The 21370-nt window shown below is 38.6% G+C and overlaps 1 protein-coding gene across 2 annotated transcripts in view; it reads right to left on the bottom strand.

The window, feature by feature from the left end:
• Positions 1 to 701: 701 nt before the first annotated feature.
• The window catches only part of HEN2 (RNA helicase, ATP-dependent, SK12/DOB1 protein), a 211615-nt gene continuing 190946 nt past the window's right edge, over positions 702 to 21370 (bottom strand). For both annotated transcript variants that reach the window (XR_016258077.1, XM_089419971.1), the window contains one exon: positions 702 to 1138. Coding sequence is in view for 1 of the 2 variants with exons in the window: in XM_089419971.1 (XP_089276097.1) it covers positions 1028 to 1138 (111 nt within the window). In the remaining variant the exon portion in view is untranslated. The remainder of the gene's footprint in view (positions 1139 to 21370) is intronic.

The following is a 21370-nucleotide window of genomic DNA, read 5'->3' as shown; positions in this document are numbered from 1 at the left end:
TAAATATTAATATTTCAATGATATATCATATATTCTTATATTTATCAATTTATCAGGGAAGAGATGTAAGTGTTATATATTTTATAATGATAAAGACAATTGCATTATAAATATTAATATTTCAATGATATATCATATATTCTTATATTTATAACTTTTTAAAACCCAAACATCCCCATGTTTCCTAAAAATTGGTGAGTGTGTATACCCGCTCCCTCGCCCCCACGTCCCTTTAACTTGGTGGAACTTGGTGGAACATTGCATATTAGTCCATGGAGCAATTACCATATCATACCATGCTATTCAAAGTTCAAATCACCTAGGCATCAAGCCAACCAAAGACTTGAAAAAAACCATCACATATTGAACCTATATGGGAACTTTTGAAGAGAGTTATATATATATATATATATATATATAAGCAGTCATTTAATTTCTGTAGGGTTGATACATTTCCCCACAGAACCAACAATCTATCAAAATCTGGAGTTTCAACGTAATAATATTAACTCCAACGTAAAAATATTAAAACAAAGGTGGTCATTACTTTGACCATAGATGTGGAACGACGAGAGTGTAAATTCGCTAAAATAATAAAAACTTTATCAGTAATATAAAAATATGATTTCCAAAGTAATAAATGAACTAGAAGGGAATCTTTGGATTTCAAATGAGCCAAATTTCCACACAACTATAATACATGGGAAAAATTAATTTCCACTAGCGATCAACTCTGATTTTCCAGAGGACTTGAGAAGCAATCCGTTTACAGCATTTAACATACTTATGTCGAGGCCTACAGAGCTCGCCATATTTTAGCGGTAAAAATCTATTACGGCACTGATCTAGAATGAACTTAACCAGAATAAAGTACAACTAAAATAATACGTGTAATTTGTGCAAAACATGCAACACCAGTTGAAGAAGCTTCCAACTTTAAACTAGCCAGAAAAATTTACAATAGAACCATGTTAACTCAACATGCTCGTAAAAATCACCTGCAACGAATACAAAGAATATTCCTTGTCTATAGATACAAAGAATTTGCAAATATAATGCCTCGGCGAAGACTGTCACTGCTACTCTCAAATTTCTTCTCTAGATTTGTGTCTCCAATTGCATGTGCAGCGGCTTTCAGCTTCAGATCATTCACAAAATATGTTATTTCAATATTAGCCAAAACATATATTTCAATCATTTTTTCTGGTTTTATATGCAGGCAACAAAGACTTTCATTTAAAAATGAAAGAACTCATCACACTACGTAAAAGTACATGCCATTTAAACCAAAAGTCTGAATTTAAACATAATTATAATCGCAATACATATTATTTACCCAATCAATACATATAACCTTTCTGAAATCCGAAGGTCAGTAAATAGAGGTGGATATGGGGAATTGCCATTGGTTTCACTATCAATTGCATCCAATCTCTCTCTCTCTCTCTCGGCTTAAAGCAGAGATATCACAATATTATTGCACAGAAACTATTTCAGTTACTGGCTGAATGACTGAAGTTGGAATATCTGTAGCAATAATCAGTACATCGATAGAGGATTGGATAACAGTAACAAACAAACAGAAAAGCAACTTTTGCAAACACATCAACATACCCATACCTTTCAATTACTGGCTAAATGACTACAGAACAAAATGAAAACCACAGCAACCAATACTCTGACTGGAGATTGGAGAGTTGTATATTTGATACTGCTATATTATATTTTTGAAGACTATTCCATGAGCTATCTTTAGATATAAAGCTTCTATATCTGTAGCAATAACCAGTACATTGATAGAGAATGGAGAATAGTCAAAACAGAAAAAACAATTTTTGCAAACAGATCAACACAGACATACTTTTGAATTACCGGCTAATAGTTGCAGAACAAAATGAAAACCACAGCAAAAATCAATACTCTGATGGGAGATTGCAAATTTGATGCCGCTATATGATTTTTTCATTTAGATACTATATTACGAGCTCTCTTTCGAAACACGATTTTTATACACCCATGTTAGAAATGCCAAATTCGAATCCCATATCAATGTTTATGGCATGCACAATATGGATAAATAGCGTCACATCCTTATTGGGCAGACAATTACACACTATTCATAATTTTCACTGTTGGTAATTTCTTGCACATAATACAGTTTCACCATTTCCGTCTAAGTGTAAAATAAAATTTGTACTGATGCAGGGGCTTTCTTTAGCAAAAGCAAAGAGCTTACTCTCAAAAGTTAGCTCCATCAGAGAATACATTGTCAAAGAAGAATTGGAACAGAGCACTCATTATTGTGTTTCTTGAAGATATCACTTCTCTTTTGGGGTTTTCCTTGGCCCTTTCAAAAGTTAGTTCCACCGGAGACTACATTGTCAAAGAATGACTTACACCTTTGGTGACTTTATAGTGCATTTCAGCACTCTTTATTTTGCTTGAAGATATAATTTCTCAGCTCTTCTGACTTGATTCTGTTCAAATGATATTAATTCTGGTGCTTTATCGTAACCTTGTGAATTTATTGAAGTATCTATGCAGATGTACTTAATATATTCTAATTGAATCTGTGTGAATTTATTGTGTCTATGGAGGGATGTATTTGATGTATTCCCATTGAATCATTGTAGGCATGGGTGCATGTGTGCACACGTGTGTGTATGTCTGCTTGTGCAGGAAAGTGGGTCTGGGTGTGGGAATGGGAGCAAAAGTGTGGGGTATGTGTGCACATGCACGTGGGTGTATGCTCAATCATTGGGTTTGGCGAATAAAATCCTTCGGATTTGAAATTCGCTGAACCTCAAAGAAATTTGAACAAATTCGTTTGTATTCGCCAAACTTTGTGCCGAACACCGGTTGCAAAATGTAACTAATTTTTGAACAAATTCGTTTGTATTCGCCAAACTTTGTGCCGAACACCGGTTGCAAAATGTAACTAATTTTGGTCTTCATAATTGTCATTGTACTCGTGTCATTATGTATATCTTATGTTACAAGCAAAAGAAGAAAGAGACATTATTTTCAAGTTTGGGTTTCATGCTCTATTTGAATGGTCAACTAGGTCAAGCATGCATTTCATGCTCCTAGGGTTTGTCAAGTCAAAAAAATATTTGCATTGTTGAAAATAATAGCAAGAAAGGGTTCCTCAATTTGTGTCTTAATCAAAGGGGCCACAACGAATTCTTCTTTAGCATGCTCAAGTTCCTACAAGTTAGGAGCTAATTCCTATAAGTTATGACGAAATTCTAAGATTTAGGTTAAGTGAAAGTCCCTACAAATTAGGTCAAGTTCCTATAATTTAGAATCAGTGCCTAAAAGTTAGGAGTTATGAAGCGGTTAATTGATGTGATAAAGTGGAAGTCCAAGTTATTAGTCTTCTAGTGTGAGTTAATTGAGGAAATTAACATGTGTTTGAATCTCAAGTCAGTGATTTTGAGATAGGACGAGTTGCATGAGTAGCTAACTCGTGCTAACTCAATCAATCACAAAAGAAAACTTGTTAATTAGAAACTCACTAAACTTAGGCATTCAAATTTCTCTAAGAGGAGGGAAGGAATCACTAAATGGTTAGCAAATTTAGATTTAATATAAATATTTTCTCTCGTGCTAACTCAATCAATCACAAAAGAAAACTCCTTAATTAGAAACTCACTAAACTTAGACATTCAAATTGCTTTAAGAGGAGGGAAGGAATCACTAAATGGTTAGCAAATTTAGATTTAATATAAATATTTTCTCACTAGGAGCGATAGAAATATTAATATCTTTCCCTACAAGTGCTGCCTTGATTTGAAGCATAACTTTCTGTAGTATTGAAAAATATTCCTTTTTACTCATTTTGCTATCGTCTAAAAATTTAATATTTCACTAAAACATATTTATGCTTTTAAGTATTATTTTGTAATACCTTTTCTTTTCTTTTAACTTGTACGTCAAAACTTCCTTCCAATTGAAATTTTTCCCTTGTCTCTTCTTGATTGCACTATATATATATATATATATATCTTTTCTTTAATAATCTCTTTATTTTATTTTATTTTCTTGAATGTGAAGATAAATTCTCTTGTAACTTTTCATCTTAGTAATGTGCACTTTTTATAATATTACTTAAGTTCTCTTTGACTATATTAATGGCCTTCAAAAAATAATTGAAAGTAATATCTAAAATTTTACTTTTATATCTATTTTAATATATAATAATCCCTTATGTTTCTTTTCAAATAATATCTTTATCAATATGACCTTCATGATGAATCTCATTCACTTTATAAATTCCCACTTCAATTTTATCAATATGACCTTCATGATGAATCTCATTCACTTTGATCATTGTTCTCATCAATATGACCTTCATGATGAATCTCATTCACTTTGATCATTGTTCTGGTGAGACCGAGCAATAAGAAGCACAAGTTTGTGCGTGGAGTTTGTAAGAGAAGGAGAAAGAGCCTAGTAGAGGCTTGTGGGAGATTTTGTAAGAGAAGGAGAAAGAGCCTAGTAGAGGCTTGTGGGAGATTGAAGAAGGATGTATTCCTTGGTTTAAGAGGCAGGGATCAAGGTACAAGCAAGGGCATTTCAACTTAGTGTAAGCAAAAAGAACATGGTTGTTCTCTAATGAAACTTTATTGTATTGTGAGAGATCCATGGCTCATTCTTCTTCAATAATAAAATTCTAAAACAAGCAGAGGGTTTTCCTAGTTGGGTTCCCTAGAAAAAAAAATTGTGTTTTGAATTGTGTGATTGTGTTTATTTTTGTTCCTATTCTGCTGCAAGGTTTAGTAGAGAAGTTGTGTGTTTATATGAAAAAAAAATATATTTCAAATTGCTCATATTAGCTTATCAAAATTTCGTGGGATTTCTACATCTCGAGTCAAAAGAGTCTTTGTCATATATATAAGACCCTTTTGGGCAAGTTATAACATGTAAAAGATATTATTTTTGAGTTTATAAAGTCAATTTGGACTCCCAAATGTTATAAAAGATATTATTTGAGTTTATAAAGTCAATTTGGACTCCCAAAATCAAGTCGGCCCTGCTAATGAAAAGTAAGCCTGGGATTTGAAGCATAATTTTTTGTAGTATTAAGAAATATTCCTTTTTACTCATTTTGCTATCGTCTAAAAATTTTGTAATATTTCACTAAAACATATTTATGCTTTTAAGTATTATTTTGTAATACCTATTCTTTTCTTATAACTTGTACTTCAAAACTTCCTTTGAATTGAAAATTTTCCCTTGGCTCTTCTTGCTTCCACTTTATATATATATATATATATATATATATATATATATAACTTTTCTTTAATAATCTCTTTATTTTATTTTATTTTATTTTCTTGAATGTGAAAATAAGTTCTCTTGTAACTTTTCATCTTAGTAATGTGCACTTTTCATAATATTACTTAAGTTCTCCTTGACTATATTAATGGCCTTCAAAAAATAATTGAAAGTAATATCTAAAATGTTACTTTTATATCTATTTTAATATATAATAATCCCTTATGTTTCTTTTCAAATAATATCTTTATCAATATGACCTTCATGATGAATCTCATTCACTTTATAAATGCCCACTTCAATTTTATCAATATGACCTTGATGATGAATCTCATTCACTTTGATCATTGTTTTGGTGAGACCGAGCAATAGGAAGCACAAGTTTGTGCTTGGAGTTTGTAAGAGAAGGAGAACGAGCCTAGTAGAGGCTTATGGGAGATTGAAGAAGAATGAATTCCTTGGTTTAAGAGGCAGGGATCAAGGTACAAGCAAGGGCATTTCAACTTAGTGTAAGCAAAAAGAACATGGTTGTTCTCTAATGAAACTTTATTGTATTGTAAAAGATCCGTTGCTCATTCTTCTTCAATAATAAAATTCTAAAACAAGCAGAGGGTTTTCCTAGTTGGGTTCCCTAGAAAAAAAATTGTGTTTTGAATTGTGTGATTGTGTTTATTTTTGTTCCTATTCTGCTGCAAGAGGTTTAGTAGAGAAGTTCTGTGTTTATATGAAAAGAAATTATATTTCAAATTGTTTATATGAAAAGAAATTATATTTCAAATTGTTCATATTAGCCGATCAAAATTTTGTGGGATTTCTACATCTTGAGTCAAAAGAGTCTTTGTCATATATATATAAGACCCTTTTGGGCAAGTTATAACATGTAAAAGATATTATTTTTGAGTTTATAAAGTCAATTTGGACTCCCAAAATCAAGTTCGCCTTGCTAATGAAAAGTAAGCCTAGGAGAGGCATCCTCAACCTCATGTGAAGGGTATATAAAGGAAGAGAGTTCAAATCATTTGGACACACTTCAAGAAGTTCGATCTCAAGCAAGAAAAGAGAAGCAATAAGAGCGAAAGACAAGAAGACAAAAAAAAAGTCAAAACAAGAAAGAAAAATCTGATTTTTTTAGGCTTGATTTCTCTCACACGTACAAAGCTAGGGTTTTGTAGCTATTAGGAGGCCAAGAATTGCAGGTCCGAGCTACAAGTCTGAAATAGATGGCCTAAACTTTGCTTTGACCAAGAATTTTGAAGTTTGACTTTTGTTTACCCTATTGACTTGAGCTTGTTTCAAGAAGGAATTGTTTGAGGGTTGAATTCGTGCTTGGAGGAAGTCTTGGCTTTGGTCTTTAGGTCTTGGATTTCTCATTTGATCTAATGCTATAAGAAGAGAAGAGATTCCTTCTGTGTTTTCCCCTTGCAGGGGTTTTGCCCTAGCTTGGAGCCTATAATTTGTGTCCACTGTCTTTTATGATCTTCATGTTTTTATGCTCTTGATAATTGTTTGATGAAAAGAATCTAATAAAAAACAATAAGAGGCGAACATAAGTTCACAAGCTTTTATCAAGGATAAGAAGAATTCCTTAAATCATTGCTCTACTAGATTCTTCAACGACATGAACCTGTCACGAACACAAACACGAACCCCTATACGAATAGGAACAAATTTGATGAGATTCGCCAAAAATTAAATAGAATCAGTTTGAGTTTTTGTGGTTCAACATTTTTCCAACATTTATAATTTAAAAAACAAAATAAAATGATAAGTTCGGTAACCCTAATTAGTCTAAAAATTTGTGTCATGCGAAATTCTCACTCTCACACAGTCACACTCACTCACTCCACCGATTGACCATCGACACCTGCCACTACTGCCTGCACACTCAACCCCTCACGCACCTAGACTCCAGTGTCGACTCTCCACCCTACAAGGTGTGTTTTGTTTTATACCACTGGTCACTACATCAACATGTCGTGACTGTAGTCTGTCTCGAGGCTTAGAAGTTAGTCGATAACTCACAAATAGTGGGCACAACCACACAGTGACAGTCGACGAACCACAGGCACTCAACTTCCATAATCCACCCAACCCACATCATACATGTTATCGACTACCAACTTAAATTGAATTATATATATATATTTCAAATTTCTATATGTCGAATTTTATTCCAAGCTTTATCGGCAAAATTTTAGGTGTCAAACTTTATTTGAATTTGAAGGTCGCCAACGAAAGCGGTGACTTAGGGCGTATGCATGTGCACATATCAGTCTGCAGGAGTGTGTCCACATCAGTGTTGCACGAAGCGCCCCCCCCCCCCCCGGTTCCAAGCCCCGAAGCGCGTCCCGTACGGAAGCGCCTAGGAAGCTTGGTCGGAAGCGCGCTTCCGAAATTTTTAGACGCTTCCTGGAAATTTGGAAGCGTTGGCGCTTCCGAAGCGCCGAAGCGCGCTTCGTACGGCGCTTCCCAGACGCTTCCCAGGCGCTTCCAGGACGCTTCCAGAAAAGCTTCCGGAAAAGCATTTAGAAAATCGTTTTTTTTTCAATTTTTTTTTAAATTTTAGGTGAGTTTGCTTGTTGGGGGTGGGTCCACCTTGGGTTAGGGTGACAAATGAAAGCAAAAAAAAATATAAATATAACAGATGCTCCCTCATGGTAATGTTAAATTCTTAAAGTAAAAGTGACATTCTCCTTTATTTTTCATTTTCATCCTTTTACTTAAATTTTTAACATTACCATGAAATGACTCAGAATGTTTGAGAGTGGTTCCAGCCTCATTGGACTTCATATGGAGAAAATAGAATTTCATATCCTATTCAAAATTCAGCAGACTTAACAGTTTTCAGGTATTCAGGATCAATGGGATTGTGGCATTTCATTAGATTATATCAAGTATGAAGGTATGCGATTAGCATTTAATCAAGAGCACCAAGCCCTATATGTACCCTGGTGTTGGTGGTGTTAATTGTTAAACTCCTTTGTCACGCGGCACACCCTTAGCAAAAAATTACCTTTCAATCAAGTCAAAATCATCGATCAAACATGTTAAGCTTTTTCTACCATATTTTAAGTCTTGAATTAGGTAGTTTGATCAAAATTGGGCAATGTTGACTAATATCCCTAGACAATCGAGGTAGAGGCAAAGGCTAGACAAGAGGAGAAGAATCTAGATTCTAGATCATTAATGTACAATGGATGTTATATCTATCTTGATTTATGCAAAAATATGCATGTTTTCATGTCTTCTACAATTAATTTGGTATTTGGAATGTTTGTTTTGAGTATAAATGCAAAAAAATATAAAAAATATATATATATATATAGCAGACGCTTCCGCGGACGCTTCGCTTCCTAAATTTTTGGAAAATGACGCTTCCACGCTTCCGCTTCCGCTTCGCTCCCGCTTCGTGCAACATTGGTCCACATATCAATGTGTATTAGTGTAATGTCCTCTTCAAATTAATTGCCCAACGAAGGACATTGTAGCCTATCTAACCCCATAGTCTATAGTCATTTCAAAAGGGAGAGTTATCGGCAATATCAGGGAAAAGATGGGGAAAAAATGGAAATTATCAGAAATTATCAGGAAATTTTAAAAAATACAAAAATAATCATTTTTCCCCAAATTTTTAACTTCTAAAACAACATCAACATCAAATAAACATATTGCTCATAAATATGAAAATAAAATCGATATATAAGATATATAAGATGTCAAGTGATACATCAATATTGAAATATGATATTTGTCTTGAGTCATAAGATCTAATAGAATGATACAAAATCATATCAAAACAAGAATAAATGTATCTCAAGAGATGAATCAAGGCAATGAAAACAATGGATTTCCCCTTGTTTGCTTGATGGAAAATGGTCATAGCATCCTAAACAATGTTCTCAACACTGGACCAAAGGATAGGTTGAACAAAAAATACATAAAATGTTCAAATTTTGAAAAGAACATAAAATCCATTTGCATCCATATGAATCCAAATTATTATACAAAATTATGCAAAATTTCTCATGTTTATAGCAAGAGTACAAATTTCTCATGTCTATAGCAAGGGTGCATATAACCAAAATGTCAATGAATGTAATCCATCTTTGAATCAAAATATATCAATAGGGAGGCCTTATATGGCCTATGAAATCCAAAGATCATCATGCTACAACAAATAGTTGTATAACATCAAAATCATTCCCTATATATTGGGATGCTACTCATCAAGATCACCCTGTGAGCATTAAAATAAGATAGAAAAAACTTAACATCCTAATCAATGATTTTGCTTGAGTGAAATGTACATTTTTACTAGGGTCATGAAAGAGAAACTCTACAGTTAGTGCCATCAACAATGAGGTACATAGAGGTCTTAATGATCTTGAGTGAATGTTAGTTCCACACCCTCGTACATCACAAAATGTAGTAGAACATTGCAATCCTGCAAATCTTTAAATCCTAAAAATTGTTAAGTTTGTTGGATTTTGAAAGGGATCTAAAATTCCACTTTCTCCATATGAAACCCAATGAGGATGGAATCACTCTCAAACATCCTGAGTCAATTAATGGTAATGTTAAAAATTCAGGTAAAAGGAAAATGTTTCTTTTACATTAAGAAATTAATATTACCATTAACTACTAGGGTATGTATCTCATGAGATGAATTATAGGAAATGAAAAAAGTAGATTTCCCCTTGATTGCTTGTATCCTCATAGCTTAATCCCCTAACTCAATTTAAAAAAAAATTACGGTAGAAAGAAATGAAATTGATAATTAGTTGAATGTTGGGTCCCTATAATACTAGTGATTACCCCATTACTATTGTAGTTATACCCCTTATTTATATTGTTGTGCCCCTATTACCCCCATATTGTTATTTTTGTGCCCCATAGAATCTCTCTATTGTTATTTTTGTGGCTTTATATTATTATTGTTAGGTCAGCTGGATTATATTGTGACTCCTTAGACTCCTATATATAGAAAGGAGATTTTGTCATTTGTATCACCCAATAATTGTTCATTTGTGTAATGTAAAGGAGGTTGCCCCCTCGAAGAGGCTGAATTCTAAGGCGTTGATCTATCTTTTCTACCTTTTCTTGAGCTGGTTTCATAACATTTGGTATCAGAGCTTTGGATTCTAGGGTTTCGCTGCTCCAAACAGGTCATCGTGGCATTTTCGCTATAACTTTTTTTCTGTGACGTTTCTGAAGTCGCAAAAAAAAACCCATTTGAGAAGAAATCGCGTTGAACCTTGGGTCTAAATTTCAGAGCTTTTCGCGTGATATTTGCGGAGACATGATCTGAGGAAGTTGGTCTTTTTGCAGACTCCTGAATTACATTCAAAACAGGTGACCTTGGGGAAAATCGTCATAACTTTCTCTCTGGGAATTAGATTGAAATTTCGTAAGAAGGTACAGAAAGAGGACGGACTGTAGTTTCTTGTATATCTTTTTCAGAACCAAAGATCAAAAATTGTACACGTGGCACTTCATACAAGTTCGCTCTTCTGGAAAGGTCTATAATCAGGTCATCTTGGGAGATTGTGCATAACTCTTTCTTGGAGAATCCAATTTGGATCAGACTGGTGGCATTGGAAAGAGAACACAGAGAGCTACTACAAGTCACAAATTAAGAACTAGATGATTGGAAAGTACAGAGATACATCAGAAGCAATATCAAGCTCCTACAAAGTGAAAAAAAGTGTGTAGATTTTTTTAAATTTTTGCTTAAGCTTGGTTTGAAAATTTATTTTGAAGGAATTCAAGGGCATAGTAGAGCATTATTATCGGTAACTGATGCCCCGAGGAAAGAAAATGCAAACACCTAGTAAGGAACCTGAAAGCTCTAGCATGACTCATGAAGAAGAGGAAGAAATGCTACATGATATATCAAAATTACAAGAACAAGTGCAACAAATGTCACGCTCACAAAAGTTAACAGAAGCTAAGATGAATGGCATGGAAGCTAAGATAGACAATTTGAAGATAGATTTGAACACAAATTTGAAGACAGGCATGGCAGATTTGAAGACAGATTTGACAAATTTTCTACAAGAAATACTTACTAATGGTGAAAAGGTAGTAAAGGAAACTCATGATGAGAACAAAAGAAATGTTAATCATGATTCCATAGACGCTAATGTTGGATCGAAGAATCACCATATTCCAAAAATCGATATGAGGAAGTTTGATGGCAAGGATCCCGCCACATGGATATTACAGATGGAGCAATTCTTCGATCTCAATAATGTGCAAAACACACAAAAGGTACGTATGGCAACTGTATATTTGGAACCAAATCAGTTTGTATGGTATCAATGGCTTTGTTCTCGTAAACAATTTATCACTTGGGCAATTTTTACGGAAGAATTGATAGCACATTATGAGGATACAAAAAGCAACACTTTTTTTAGCCAATTGATAAGTCTCAAACAAAAGGGTTCAATAATGGAGCACATTGAGGAGTTCCAAAAATTGAACATAAGGGTAAAAGATATTCCAGAGGAGCATAGGATTGATGTGTTCATAGGGTCTTTAAAGGATAATATCCAACATGATGTTCGCCTTTGGGAACCTGATTCATTAGAGAAGGCATTCAGGTTAGCAAGAAAAATGGAAAGCAAAATTATGGCAACTAGGAAGCATACCATTCACAACTATAAAGACGGAAGTGTTGTTGCCCCTAGTCTTCCACAACCTACAAGGTTGACACCACAACAATTGGAAGAAAAAAGAGCAAAAGGGCTTTGTTACAATTGTGATAGCAAATACACAAAAGGTCATAAGTGTGCTGAGAAGAAATTATTCTACATAGATTGTGAAGAGGAAGAAGAAAAGGAGCAAGAAAGGTCAAAAGAAGAGGATATACTCCAGGAACAAAGCCTAGATGAAGAACAAATAAATCCGACCATATCTTGTAATGCATTGGCGGGAATTACCACTCCTCAAACCATCAAGATAGAAGGACAAATCAAGAAGAAAAAGGTAATAGTGTTGATTGATTCAGGAAGCACCCACAATTTTATTCATTGTAGGGTAGCAAAAGAATTGAATTGCTTCCTATATCCAGCACCAGAGTGTCAAGTGATGATTGCAAATGGAGGAACAATAAATTGCTCTGGAAAGTGCCATAATATCAAGCTATCCATGGGAGAATATGTATTGACTAGCCCAATGCTTTCCATTCCAATGGGAGGTGCTGATGTTGTACTAGGAGTCCAATGGCTACAATCCTTGGGTACAATAGCTTTTAATTTTCAAGAACTTTTCATCAAATTTTCTACGGAAGGAAAGGAAGTTGAATTAAGGGGTATTGCAGGGAAACCAGGAAAGATAATCAGCTCTAATGGCATGACAAAGCTTCTAAAAAAGGAGCAAAGAGGTGTAATTGCACAATTATGTTCGCTAGATGTTTCCACATTGGAATCATCTATTTCTCCAGATCTCCAAAAAGTCCTGGACAATCATTCCAAGGTATTTGAGACTCCCAAAGGTCTCCCACCTATGCGTGATCATGATCATGCTATTCATCTGATTCCAGGAAGTGTTCCTCCAAACATCAGGCCGTACAGATATCCCTATGTCCAAAAAAGTGAAATTGAACGTATGGTTGCAGAAATGCTAGAGGCTGGTATAATTCAACCGAGTCAAAGTTCTTTCTCAGCTCCAGTAGTATTGGTGCACAAGAAGGATGGATCATGGCGCATGTGTCCGGATTATAGGGAGCTCAACAAGCTCACTATTAAAGATAAGTTCCCCATTCCTGTCATTGATGAATTACTGGATGAATTGCATGGATCAATTTACTTCACCAAGTTGGATCTTCGTTCGGGATATCATCAAATCAGAATGAAGATTGAAGACATTCCGAAAACGGCATTTAGAACTCATGAGGGTCATTATGAATTTTTGGTCATGCCTTTTGGCCTTACCAATGCACCTTCAACATTTCAAGGTTTGATGAATTCAATTTTCAAACCATTCCTTAGAAAATTTGTGTTAGTATTTTTTGATGATATACTAATCTACAGCAAGTCTTGGAAGGATCATGTTGAACATGTTGACAGGGTGCTACAACTATTGGAGGAGAAACAATTATATGCAAAAAGATCCAAATGTTTCTTTGGAGTCCAGGAGGTGGAATATTTGGGTCATATTGTATCTCATGAAGGAGTTAAGGTAGACCCTAGCAAAATTAAAGCCATTAAGGAATGGAAAATCCCCACATCCATAAAGCATCTGCGAGGATTTCTTGGGTTGACAGGGTATTATCGCAAGTTTGTTAAGAATTATGGGAGAATAGCAGCACCTCTAACAACATTATTGAAGAAAGATTCATTTTCATGGACTCCGGAAGCAACAAAGGCCTTTGAACATCTTAAAGAGGCAATGTGCCAAGCACCGGTCTTAGCTACACCGGACTTCACAAAAACCTTTATTGTGGAATGTGATGCTTCAGGAAATGGAATTGGTGTTGTTCTAATGCAAGATGAAAGACCCATTGCTTTTGAAAGTCGTCCAATCAAGGGAAAGTTTTTAAGCAAAGCTATTTATGAGAAGGAAATGTTGGCAATACTCCATGCACTTAAGAAATGGCGACCCTACCTAATGGGAAGACACTTCAAGGTAAAAACGGATCATGATAGCCTTAAATACTTTTTAGAACAAAGATTATCCTCTGAAGAGCAACAAAAGTGGGTCACAAAGATGTTGGGTTATGACTTTGAAATCATCTACAAAAAAGGGAAGCAAAATGTGGTGGCAGATGCACTCTCAAGAAAGGATGAGGATGTGGAAGCATTGTTGTGTGCCATTTCTATTATCCAACCAGATTGGATAAACGAAGCAAGGGAGGAATGGAAGAATGACGAAGAAGTGTGGGCACTTATTCGAAAGCTACAACAAGATTCCAGTACTTCTGATACATTTAGCTGGCAAAATGATTCGTTATGGTACAAAGATCGCTTATACCTCTGTAAGAATTCCCAGCTAAAACAAAAGATTCTTATGGAATTGCACACTTCTCCCTTAGGAGGGCACTCAGGATTTTTAAAAACTTACCACAGGGTTAAGAAGGAATTTTTTTGGGATGGCCTTAAATCAGATATTCAAAAGTTTGTGGCGGAATGTTTGGTTTGCCAACAAAATAAAGTTGAAACAATTAAGACACCGGGTCTATTACAACCTTTATCCATTCCAAGCCAACGTTGGGAGGAGGTTTCAATGGATTTTATCACAGGTTTACCCAAGTCTGAGGGAAAGAGTGTCATCATGGTGGTAGTTGACAGACTTACCAAGTATGCACACTTTTGTGCATTATCACATCCATTTAAAGCCAGTACAGTTTCTACTGCATTTATGGAAACAGTTCAAAAGCTACATGGAAACCCAAAGATTATTGTAAGTGACAGAGATCCCATTTTCACTGGAAATTTTTGGACAGAATTATTTTCTTGTCTTGGTACTCAGTTAGCTCATAGCTCATCTTATCATCCTCAATCTGATGGGCAAACTGAGATAGTAAACAAATGTTTGGAAGGATATCTTCGTTGCTTTGTATCTGATAAACAGACACAATGGGTCAAATGGTTGCCTCTGGCTGAATGGTGGTATAACACTTCCTTCCATACAGCAACAAAAATGACCCCATTTATGGCACTTTATGGGTATCAACCACCATCCATCACATCATATTTAAGAGAAAATTCTAAGGTTCAGGCAGTGGAACATCACATCGAACATCAACAACAAGTCCTCCAACTCTTAAAGGATAACCTCGTGTTGGCACAAAATAGAATGAAACAACAGGCAGATCAACATCGCAGTGAAAGAAGTTTTGATGTAGGTGATTGGGTATTCCTACGGCTACAACCATATAAGCAAATGTCCCTAAAGCAAGCTAAGAAGGATAATAAATTATCACCAAAGTATTATGGTCCGTACAAGGTGTTGCAAAAGATTGGTACTATGGCATACAAATTGGAGCTTCCTGCAGCTTCTCGATTGCACCCAGTTTTCCATGTTTCATGTTTAAAGAAGGTTATAGGCGACAAGCTCCCAATTCAAACAATATTGCCAGAACTTGACGAGGAAGGAAAAATTATATTGGAACCGGAAGCAGTCACAGAAACAAGAACTCGACAGCTACGAAATCGATCAATTTCAGAGTATCTTATCAAGTGGAAGAACTTATCCGCTGAAGATTCCACATGGGAGGATGAGAATTTTATGCAGAAGTATCCAGAACTACTCAAGCGTTGAGGACAACACTTTTTTGAAGGAGAGGGGCATGTTGGGTCCCTATAATACTAGTGATTACCCCATTACTATTGTAGTTATACCCCTTATTTATATTGTTGTGCCCCTATTACCCCCATATTGTTATTTCTGTGCCCCATAGAATCCCTCTATTGTTATTTTTGTGGCTTTATATTATTATTGTTAGGTCGGCTGGATTATATTGTGACTCCTTAGACTCCTATATATAGAAAGAGGTTTTGTCATTTGTATCATCCAAGAATTGTTCATTTATGTAATGTAAAGGAGGTTGCCCCCTCGAAGAGGCTGAATTCTAAGGCGTTGATCTATCTTTTCTACCTTTTCTTGAGTTGGTTTCATAACATTGAAATTGAAAAAAACATGGGCAATAATTTCGAAATTATTGTGATAATTTCAAAAGTGAAATTATCGTGATAATTATTTGATCCAGGTGGATATCAGTGGCCACCTGCCAAGTCCACCTGGACCCCCACCATTGTCTTTCTCAGCATTTTCAGTTTCCTTAATTGTAGCACAACTTACTATTTTTAGCAGTTTTTCGGGTCCTGAACTTCCGGAGCCGTTTTGAGGCCCTAAACGACGTTTTTTGGGGAATCTGGGGGCAACACGAGTCCATGGAATGGACTGGTGTTGCCCGTTCCAACAATGATAGTGCTCGGATAGATCTTTCTAATGAGCTATTGTACGCGTCAAACGGAGATCATATGCCAAAGTTACGACCCCGGGAAGTTGATGTACCAACTTACCCCCAAACGGGGCCCACAGTTTGGCGTTTCATCTCCTAGGGTTAGGTTTTGGAATGTTAAGGGTTTTTCCATTGTTTCTCAACAATAAATAGGCCTTCGAGCCTCATTGTAACACAGTTCAGAGGCATGTAGCCATCACATCTCTTCTCAGAGATAAGCTACCATCGCCCTAGCTAGTTTATTGCCATTTCTGTTTGTAAGCATATTTCAGTATTTTCCATTAATGAAATGAAGTATTATTTCCGCTGCATCTTTGTGTATATGGTTATCTCTGTAATTTGTTGCGTTCCTGTTTAAATCCGGATCAGTGGTATCAGAGCGGTCTGCTTTTTCTCTGTTTTTCTTTGCATGTCCCCAACAAGGTCGGGATATAAGGAGTTAGGGCTTGAACTGGTTGAACCTTTGCAAGACCAGCCTCGCAAATCCCGACGGCCTCCCATGGCGGACGAGAAGAAAGACGAGGGGGCAGGAGATCCCATCAAAATCTTGCTCGAAGAAGCGCTCGAGCGACAACGAAACGCGATGATGGACAACTTTGCGCAGATCCTTCAGCGGCTACCCAGAAGCGGCGCATCGGCTTCCAGCAGCTCCTCTGGAAACGCCACACCCTTTAAGGTACAAGTTAATTTTGAAATCCCCATATTCGAGGGTCAGATAGACGCCGATGCCGTAGATAAATGGTTAAATCTGCTAGAGGGTTATTTTTCTGTTCATGAATTTTCGAGTCGGGAAAAGATTGTTTTTGCTCTTCTCAAAGCAGCGCCCCACGTCAAGGACTGGTGGGAAACCTACTGCGAGCAGAAGGATGAAAGTACTGGCTCACTATTTTCAGCCGCACCCACCTGGGATTCGTTCCGGGATGCCATCAAGGAGCAGTACTACCCTGTCGGAAGCTATGAGGATGAATACATAAAGTGGACCACGCTGCGGCAGGGAAGGGACCAAGACGTGCCGGAGTTCACCAATCTTTTCCATACCCTTCGCACAAAGTTGGGTATCAAGGATTCGGAGCAACATTTGATACTCAAATACCGTGGCTGCCTGCACAAGTACATCCAGGAAGAAATACAGTTCCTAAACATCCCCTCGCTCGGCGCAGCATACCGGTATGCCGTCAAGGTCGAGCAGAAGTTTAAACAAAAGAAGCGAGACTTTGGATCTGCGAATCCAAAGCAGGGGAAAGGTGCCCCTAAACCACAGAACAAAGGACAAAGCCAAGGGGAACAGCCCAAGACAACCAGCCGAAGCTGCAAGCAAAGAGCAACGCCGCGAAGCCGAGAAAGGACACTGGAAAATGGTGCGAGTTCCATAAGAGCTCCACTCACAACACAAGTGAGTGTCGGGCCAAGCAGTCACTGGTGGCTGAGCTAAAGGTTTCAGAATCAGATGCATGTTCCGACTCTGAGTCAGAACCCGATAAGGGGTATGAAAAAGGGAAGCAGATCATTGATGCGGATCCCAGCGCCACTGTTGCTACCGCAAAGATCCAGAAAAATGAACCCGAAGATCCAGAGGAGGAGGAGCGTCTCTTCCACTCCCAGATGTGGGTAAAGGGCTCCCCGATACAGTTCATTGTTGATAGCGGGAGTCAAAAGAACCTCATTTCGGCAGAGGTCGTGAAGCGGTTGGGCTTACCGACCACAGCACATCCACAACCATACACCATTGGGTGGCTTCACCAAGGGCGAGATCTTCGCGTGAGCCAGCAGTGTCGCCTTCCATACAACATCAAGCCCTTCACGGATGAGGTATTGTGTGACATTGCTCCCCTTGAAGTTTGTGATGTATTACTAGGACAACCATACTTGTGGAAGCGACATGCTGTGTATGAATCAAGGCCCCGTGCTGTTATTATTACATTGGGAAATAAGTTGTTCAGGATACCAGAGGTAGCACCACCTGCCGCCATCTCTTTGATTACTGCAAAACAATGCAGTAAGATCATTTCCAAAACCAGGAAATTTGTTTTCCTGATGATACGCCCTCAAGGGAAGAAGAAGACAGTGGCCGCGGCCTCCAAACGGGGTCCCTCTGCACGGCAGCTACAGATGGACAAGATTGTGGAGGAGTACGAAGACATCTTCACCTCCCCGGCAGGGGTTCCTCTGCACTGTCAAGTCAAGCACTCCATCGATCTGACCCCAGGTGCGCCGCTACCCAATGGACCAATTTATCGGCGCTCCGTTCTGGAGAACAATGAAATCAAGAGGCAGATTCAGGAGCTCCTGCAGAAAGGTCACATCCGTCCGAGTTCTTCGCCCTGTGGGAGCCCGATAGTGTTGGTACAGAAGAAGGATGGGACGTGGAGACTCTGTATTGACTATCGGGCGCTGAACAAGATCACTGTCCGTAATAGGTACCCGATCCCGCGGATTGATGACCTCCTAGACCAACTAAAGGGGGCGAAATATTTCAGCAAGATCGATCTGAAGTCAGGATATCACCAGGTACCAATTGAACCCTCAGATGTGTGGAAGACTGCCTTCAAATCCAAGGAGGGCCTCTTCGAATGGTTGGTCATGCCTTTCGGATTGACGAATGCTCCTGCAACCTTTATGAGGCTAATGGATGACATCTTGCGGCCATTCACCAACTCCTTTGTAGTAGTATACTTGGATGACATTCTGATCTTCAGCCAGAGTTGGGAAGAGCACCTCCACCACATCCGACAGGTTCTCCAAACACTGCGGCAACACAAGCTATGTGCCAATTTGGAGAAATGCACTTTTGGCATGACCGAGGTTCAGTATCTGGGATACATCATTGATGAACAGGGGGTGCATGTCGATCCAGCCAAGGTCCAAGTCATTCGGGATTGGCCCTCTCCAACCACTCTAACAGAGCTCCGCAGCTTTCTAGGTCTTGCCAACTTCTACCGCAGGTTTGTGTTGGGATTTTCTCATATTTCTTGGCCCTTGAGTCAAGTCACCAAGGGCGGGGCGAAAGCAAAATTCTTTTGGTCTGAATCTCAACAGAAGGCATTCAGGGAGTTGAAGGATCGCCTCTGCACGGCACCAGTGCTCGCGTTACCAGATTTACAACAACCATTTGAGGTCGAGACAGATGCCTCTGACTATGCTATTGGGGCAGTCCTTACTCAACATGGACATCCAGTGGCATATCACAGTGAAACACTTTCAGACACAGTCCGGAAGTACCCCACTTATGATAAAGAGATGTATTCCATTGTACAGGCCTGCCGACAATGGAAGCATTACATTTTGGGGAAGGAAACGGTCATCCACACAGACCACCGACCTCTGCAGTTCATACAGACCCAAGGGAAATTGCAGAATGATCGCCATCAGAAGTGGTCTACATACCTGCAACAGTTTCACTTGAATATCAAGTATAAAAAGGGCAGCACCAATAATGTTGCAGATTGCCTCAGTCGACCACCGATCATGGCGCTAACCACCGTGCTCAACTCTTGCGGGCACGAGACTTCTGATTGGCCACTTCTCTACAAAAGCGACCCAGAATTCGGCCACACATACCAGACACTCTTGGAGGGTCGGCAGGTTGCAGATTTTCACCTCCAGGATGCCCTATTATGCCACCTCGGTCACCTTTGTGTTCCTTCAAGCGAGCGTGCCAAGATGATTTGGGAAGCACACTACAGTCGGGCTGCTGGGCATTTCGGGGTCGAGAAAACAGTGGCAGTACTGCAAAACTATTTCTATTGGCCGAATCTTCGACAGGATGTTGGGAAGTACATCCGATCATGTACTGCCTGTGCCATTGCCAAACCGACCATTAAGAAGCAAGGCCTCTATACCCCGTTGCCTACCCCTAGTCGACCTTGGGAATCCATCTCCATGGATTACATGTCAGGCCTTCCTTCCACTAAGCATGGAAATGACTGTGTTTTTGTGGTCGTCGACAGGTTCTCAAAGATGGCCATTATGATGGCCTGCAAGAAGAATATCACAGCAGAAGCCACTGCTAAACTCTTCTTTGAACGAGTGTGGGTGCACTTTGGGATCCCACAGTCTATCATCTCAGATCGGGACAGTCGGTTTCTCAGCACCTTTTGGTCCAGTCTCTGGTCAATGCTGGACACCAAACTCACGAAGTCCACAGCCTTCCATCCTCAAACTGATGGCCAGACAGAGGTTGTCAATAGGATGATTGTGCACATTCTGCGCATGTATAACTCAAAGCATCCACGCACATGGGACGAGAGCCTCCCCTACGTTCAGCACAGCTACAACCGAGCTCTTCACAGCTCCACTGGCCATAGCCCTTTTCAGGTGGGTTTGGGATTCCAGCCACTATGCCCCATTGATGTGGCCATGCCACTTGCAGCTACTCACATGAATTCAGCTCATGTCCAGTCCGAAACAGATAAGGCCACCAGCTTCATTGAGCGCATCCAACATATTCGCCAGCAGGTCCATGACATTCTTGAGAAATCAAATGCCAAGTACAAGCAGCGACATGATCAACATCGGGTGCCACACAAGTTTCAGGTGGGCGACAAAGTCTGGTTGCATTTGCAAAAGGAACGCCTTACTGGAGCCTATCGGAAATTGAGACCACTCCGATATGGTCCTTACACCATTACTAAGGCTATGGGAGACAATGCATTTGAGCTCAGCATTCCCCCATTCCTTGGCCTGCACCCAGTATTTAATGTGGACCGCCTTCGGCCATACTTTCCACCATTGCTAGACACATCCGACATTGCAGAACAGCTCAAACCCACAGAATTAAATCCAGATTGCATGGAACAAGCTGCAACTGATCGGATCATGGACACACAGATCAAGAACACTCGCCAACAGAATATCCAACTGTATCGAGTTGTCAAAGCGGGCCAACTCCTTCAGCAGGGCAAGTGGCTCACCAGGGAACAAGTTCAGCAGAAGTTTCCTCATCTCATGGAGGAGCTCAACGCAATGGGGACCATTGCTTCCTAAGGGGGGAGGAATGATCCAGGTGGATATTGGTGGCCACCTGCCAAGTCCACCTGGACCCCCACCATTGTCTTTCTCAGCATTTTCAGTTTCCTTAATTGTAGCACAACTTACTATTTTTAGCAGTTTTTCGGGTCCTGAACT

Source organism: Pinus tabuliformis, chromosome 4_1, assembly GCF_031772625.1.
Source record: "Pinus tabuliformis cultivar Carrire ecotype Pingquan chromosome 4_1, CPIR1, whole genome shotgun sequence".
NCBI lineage: Eukaryota > Viridiplantae > Streptophyta > Pinopsida > Pinales > Pinaceae > Pinus > Pinus tabuliformis.
Note: the sequence above shows the minus strand (reverse complement) of the source record. Positions and strands in the feature narration are given on the sequence as shown.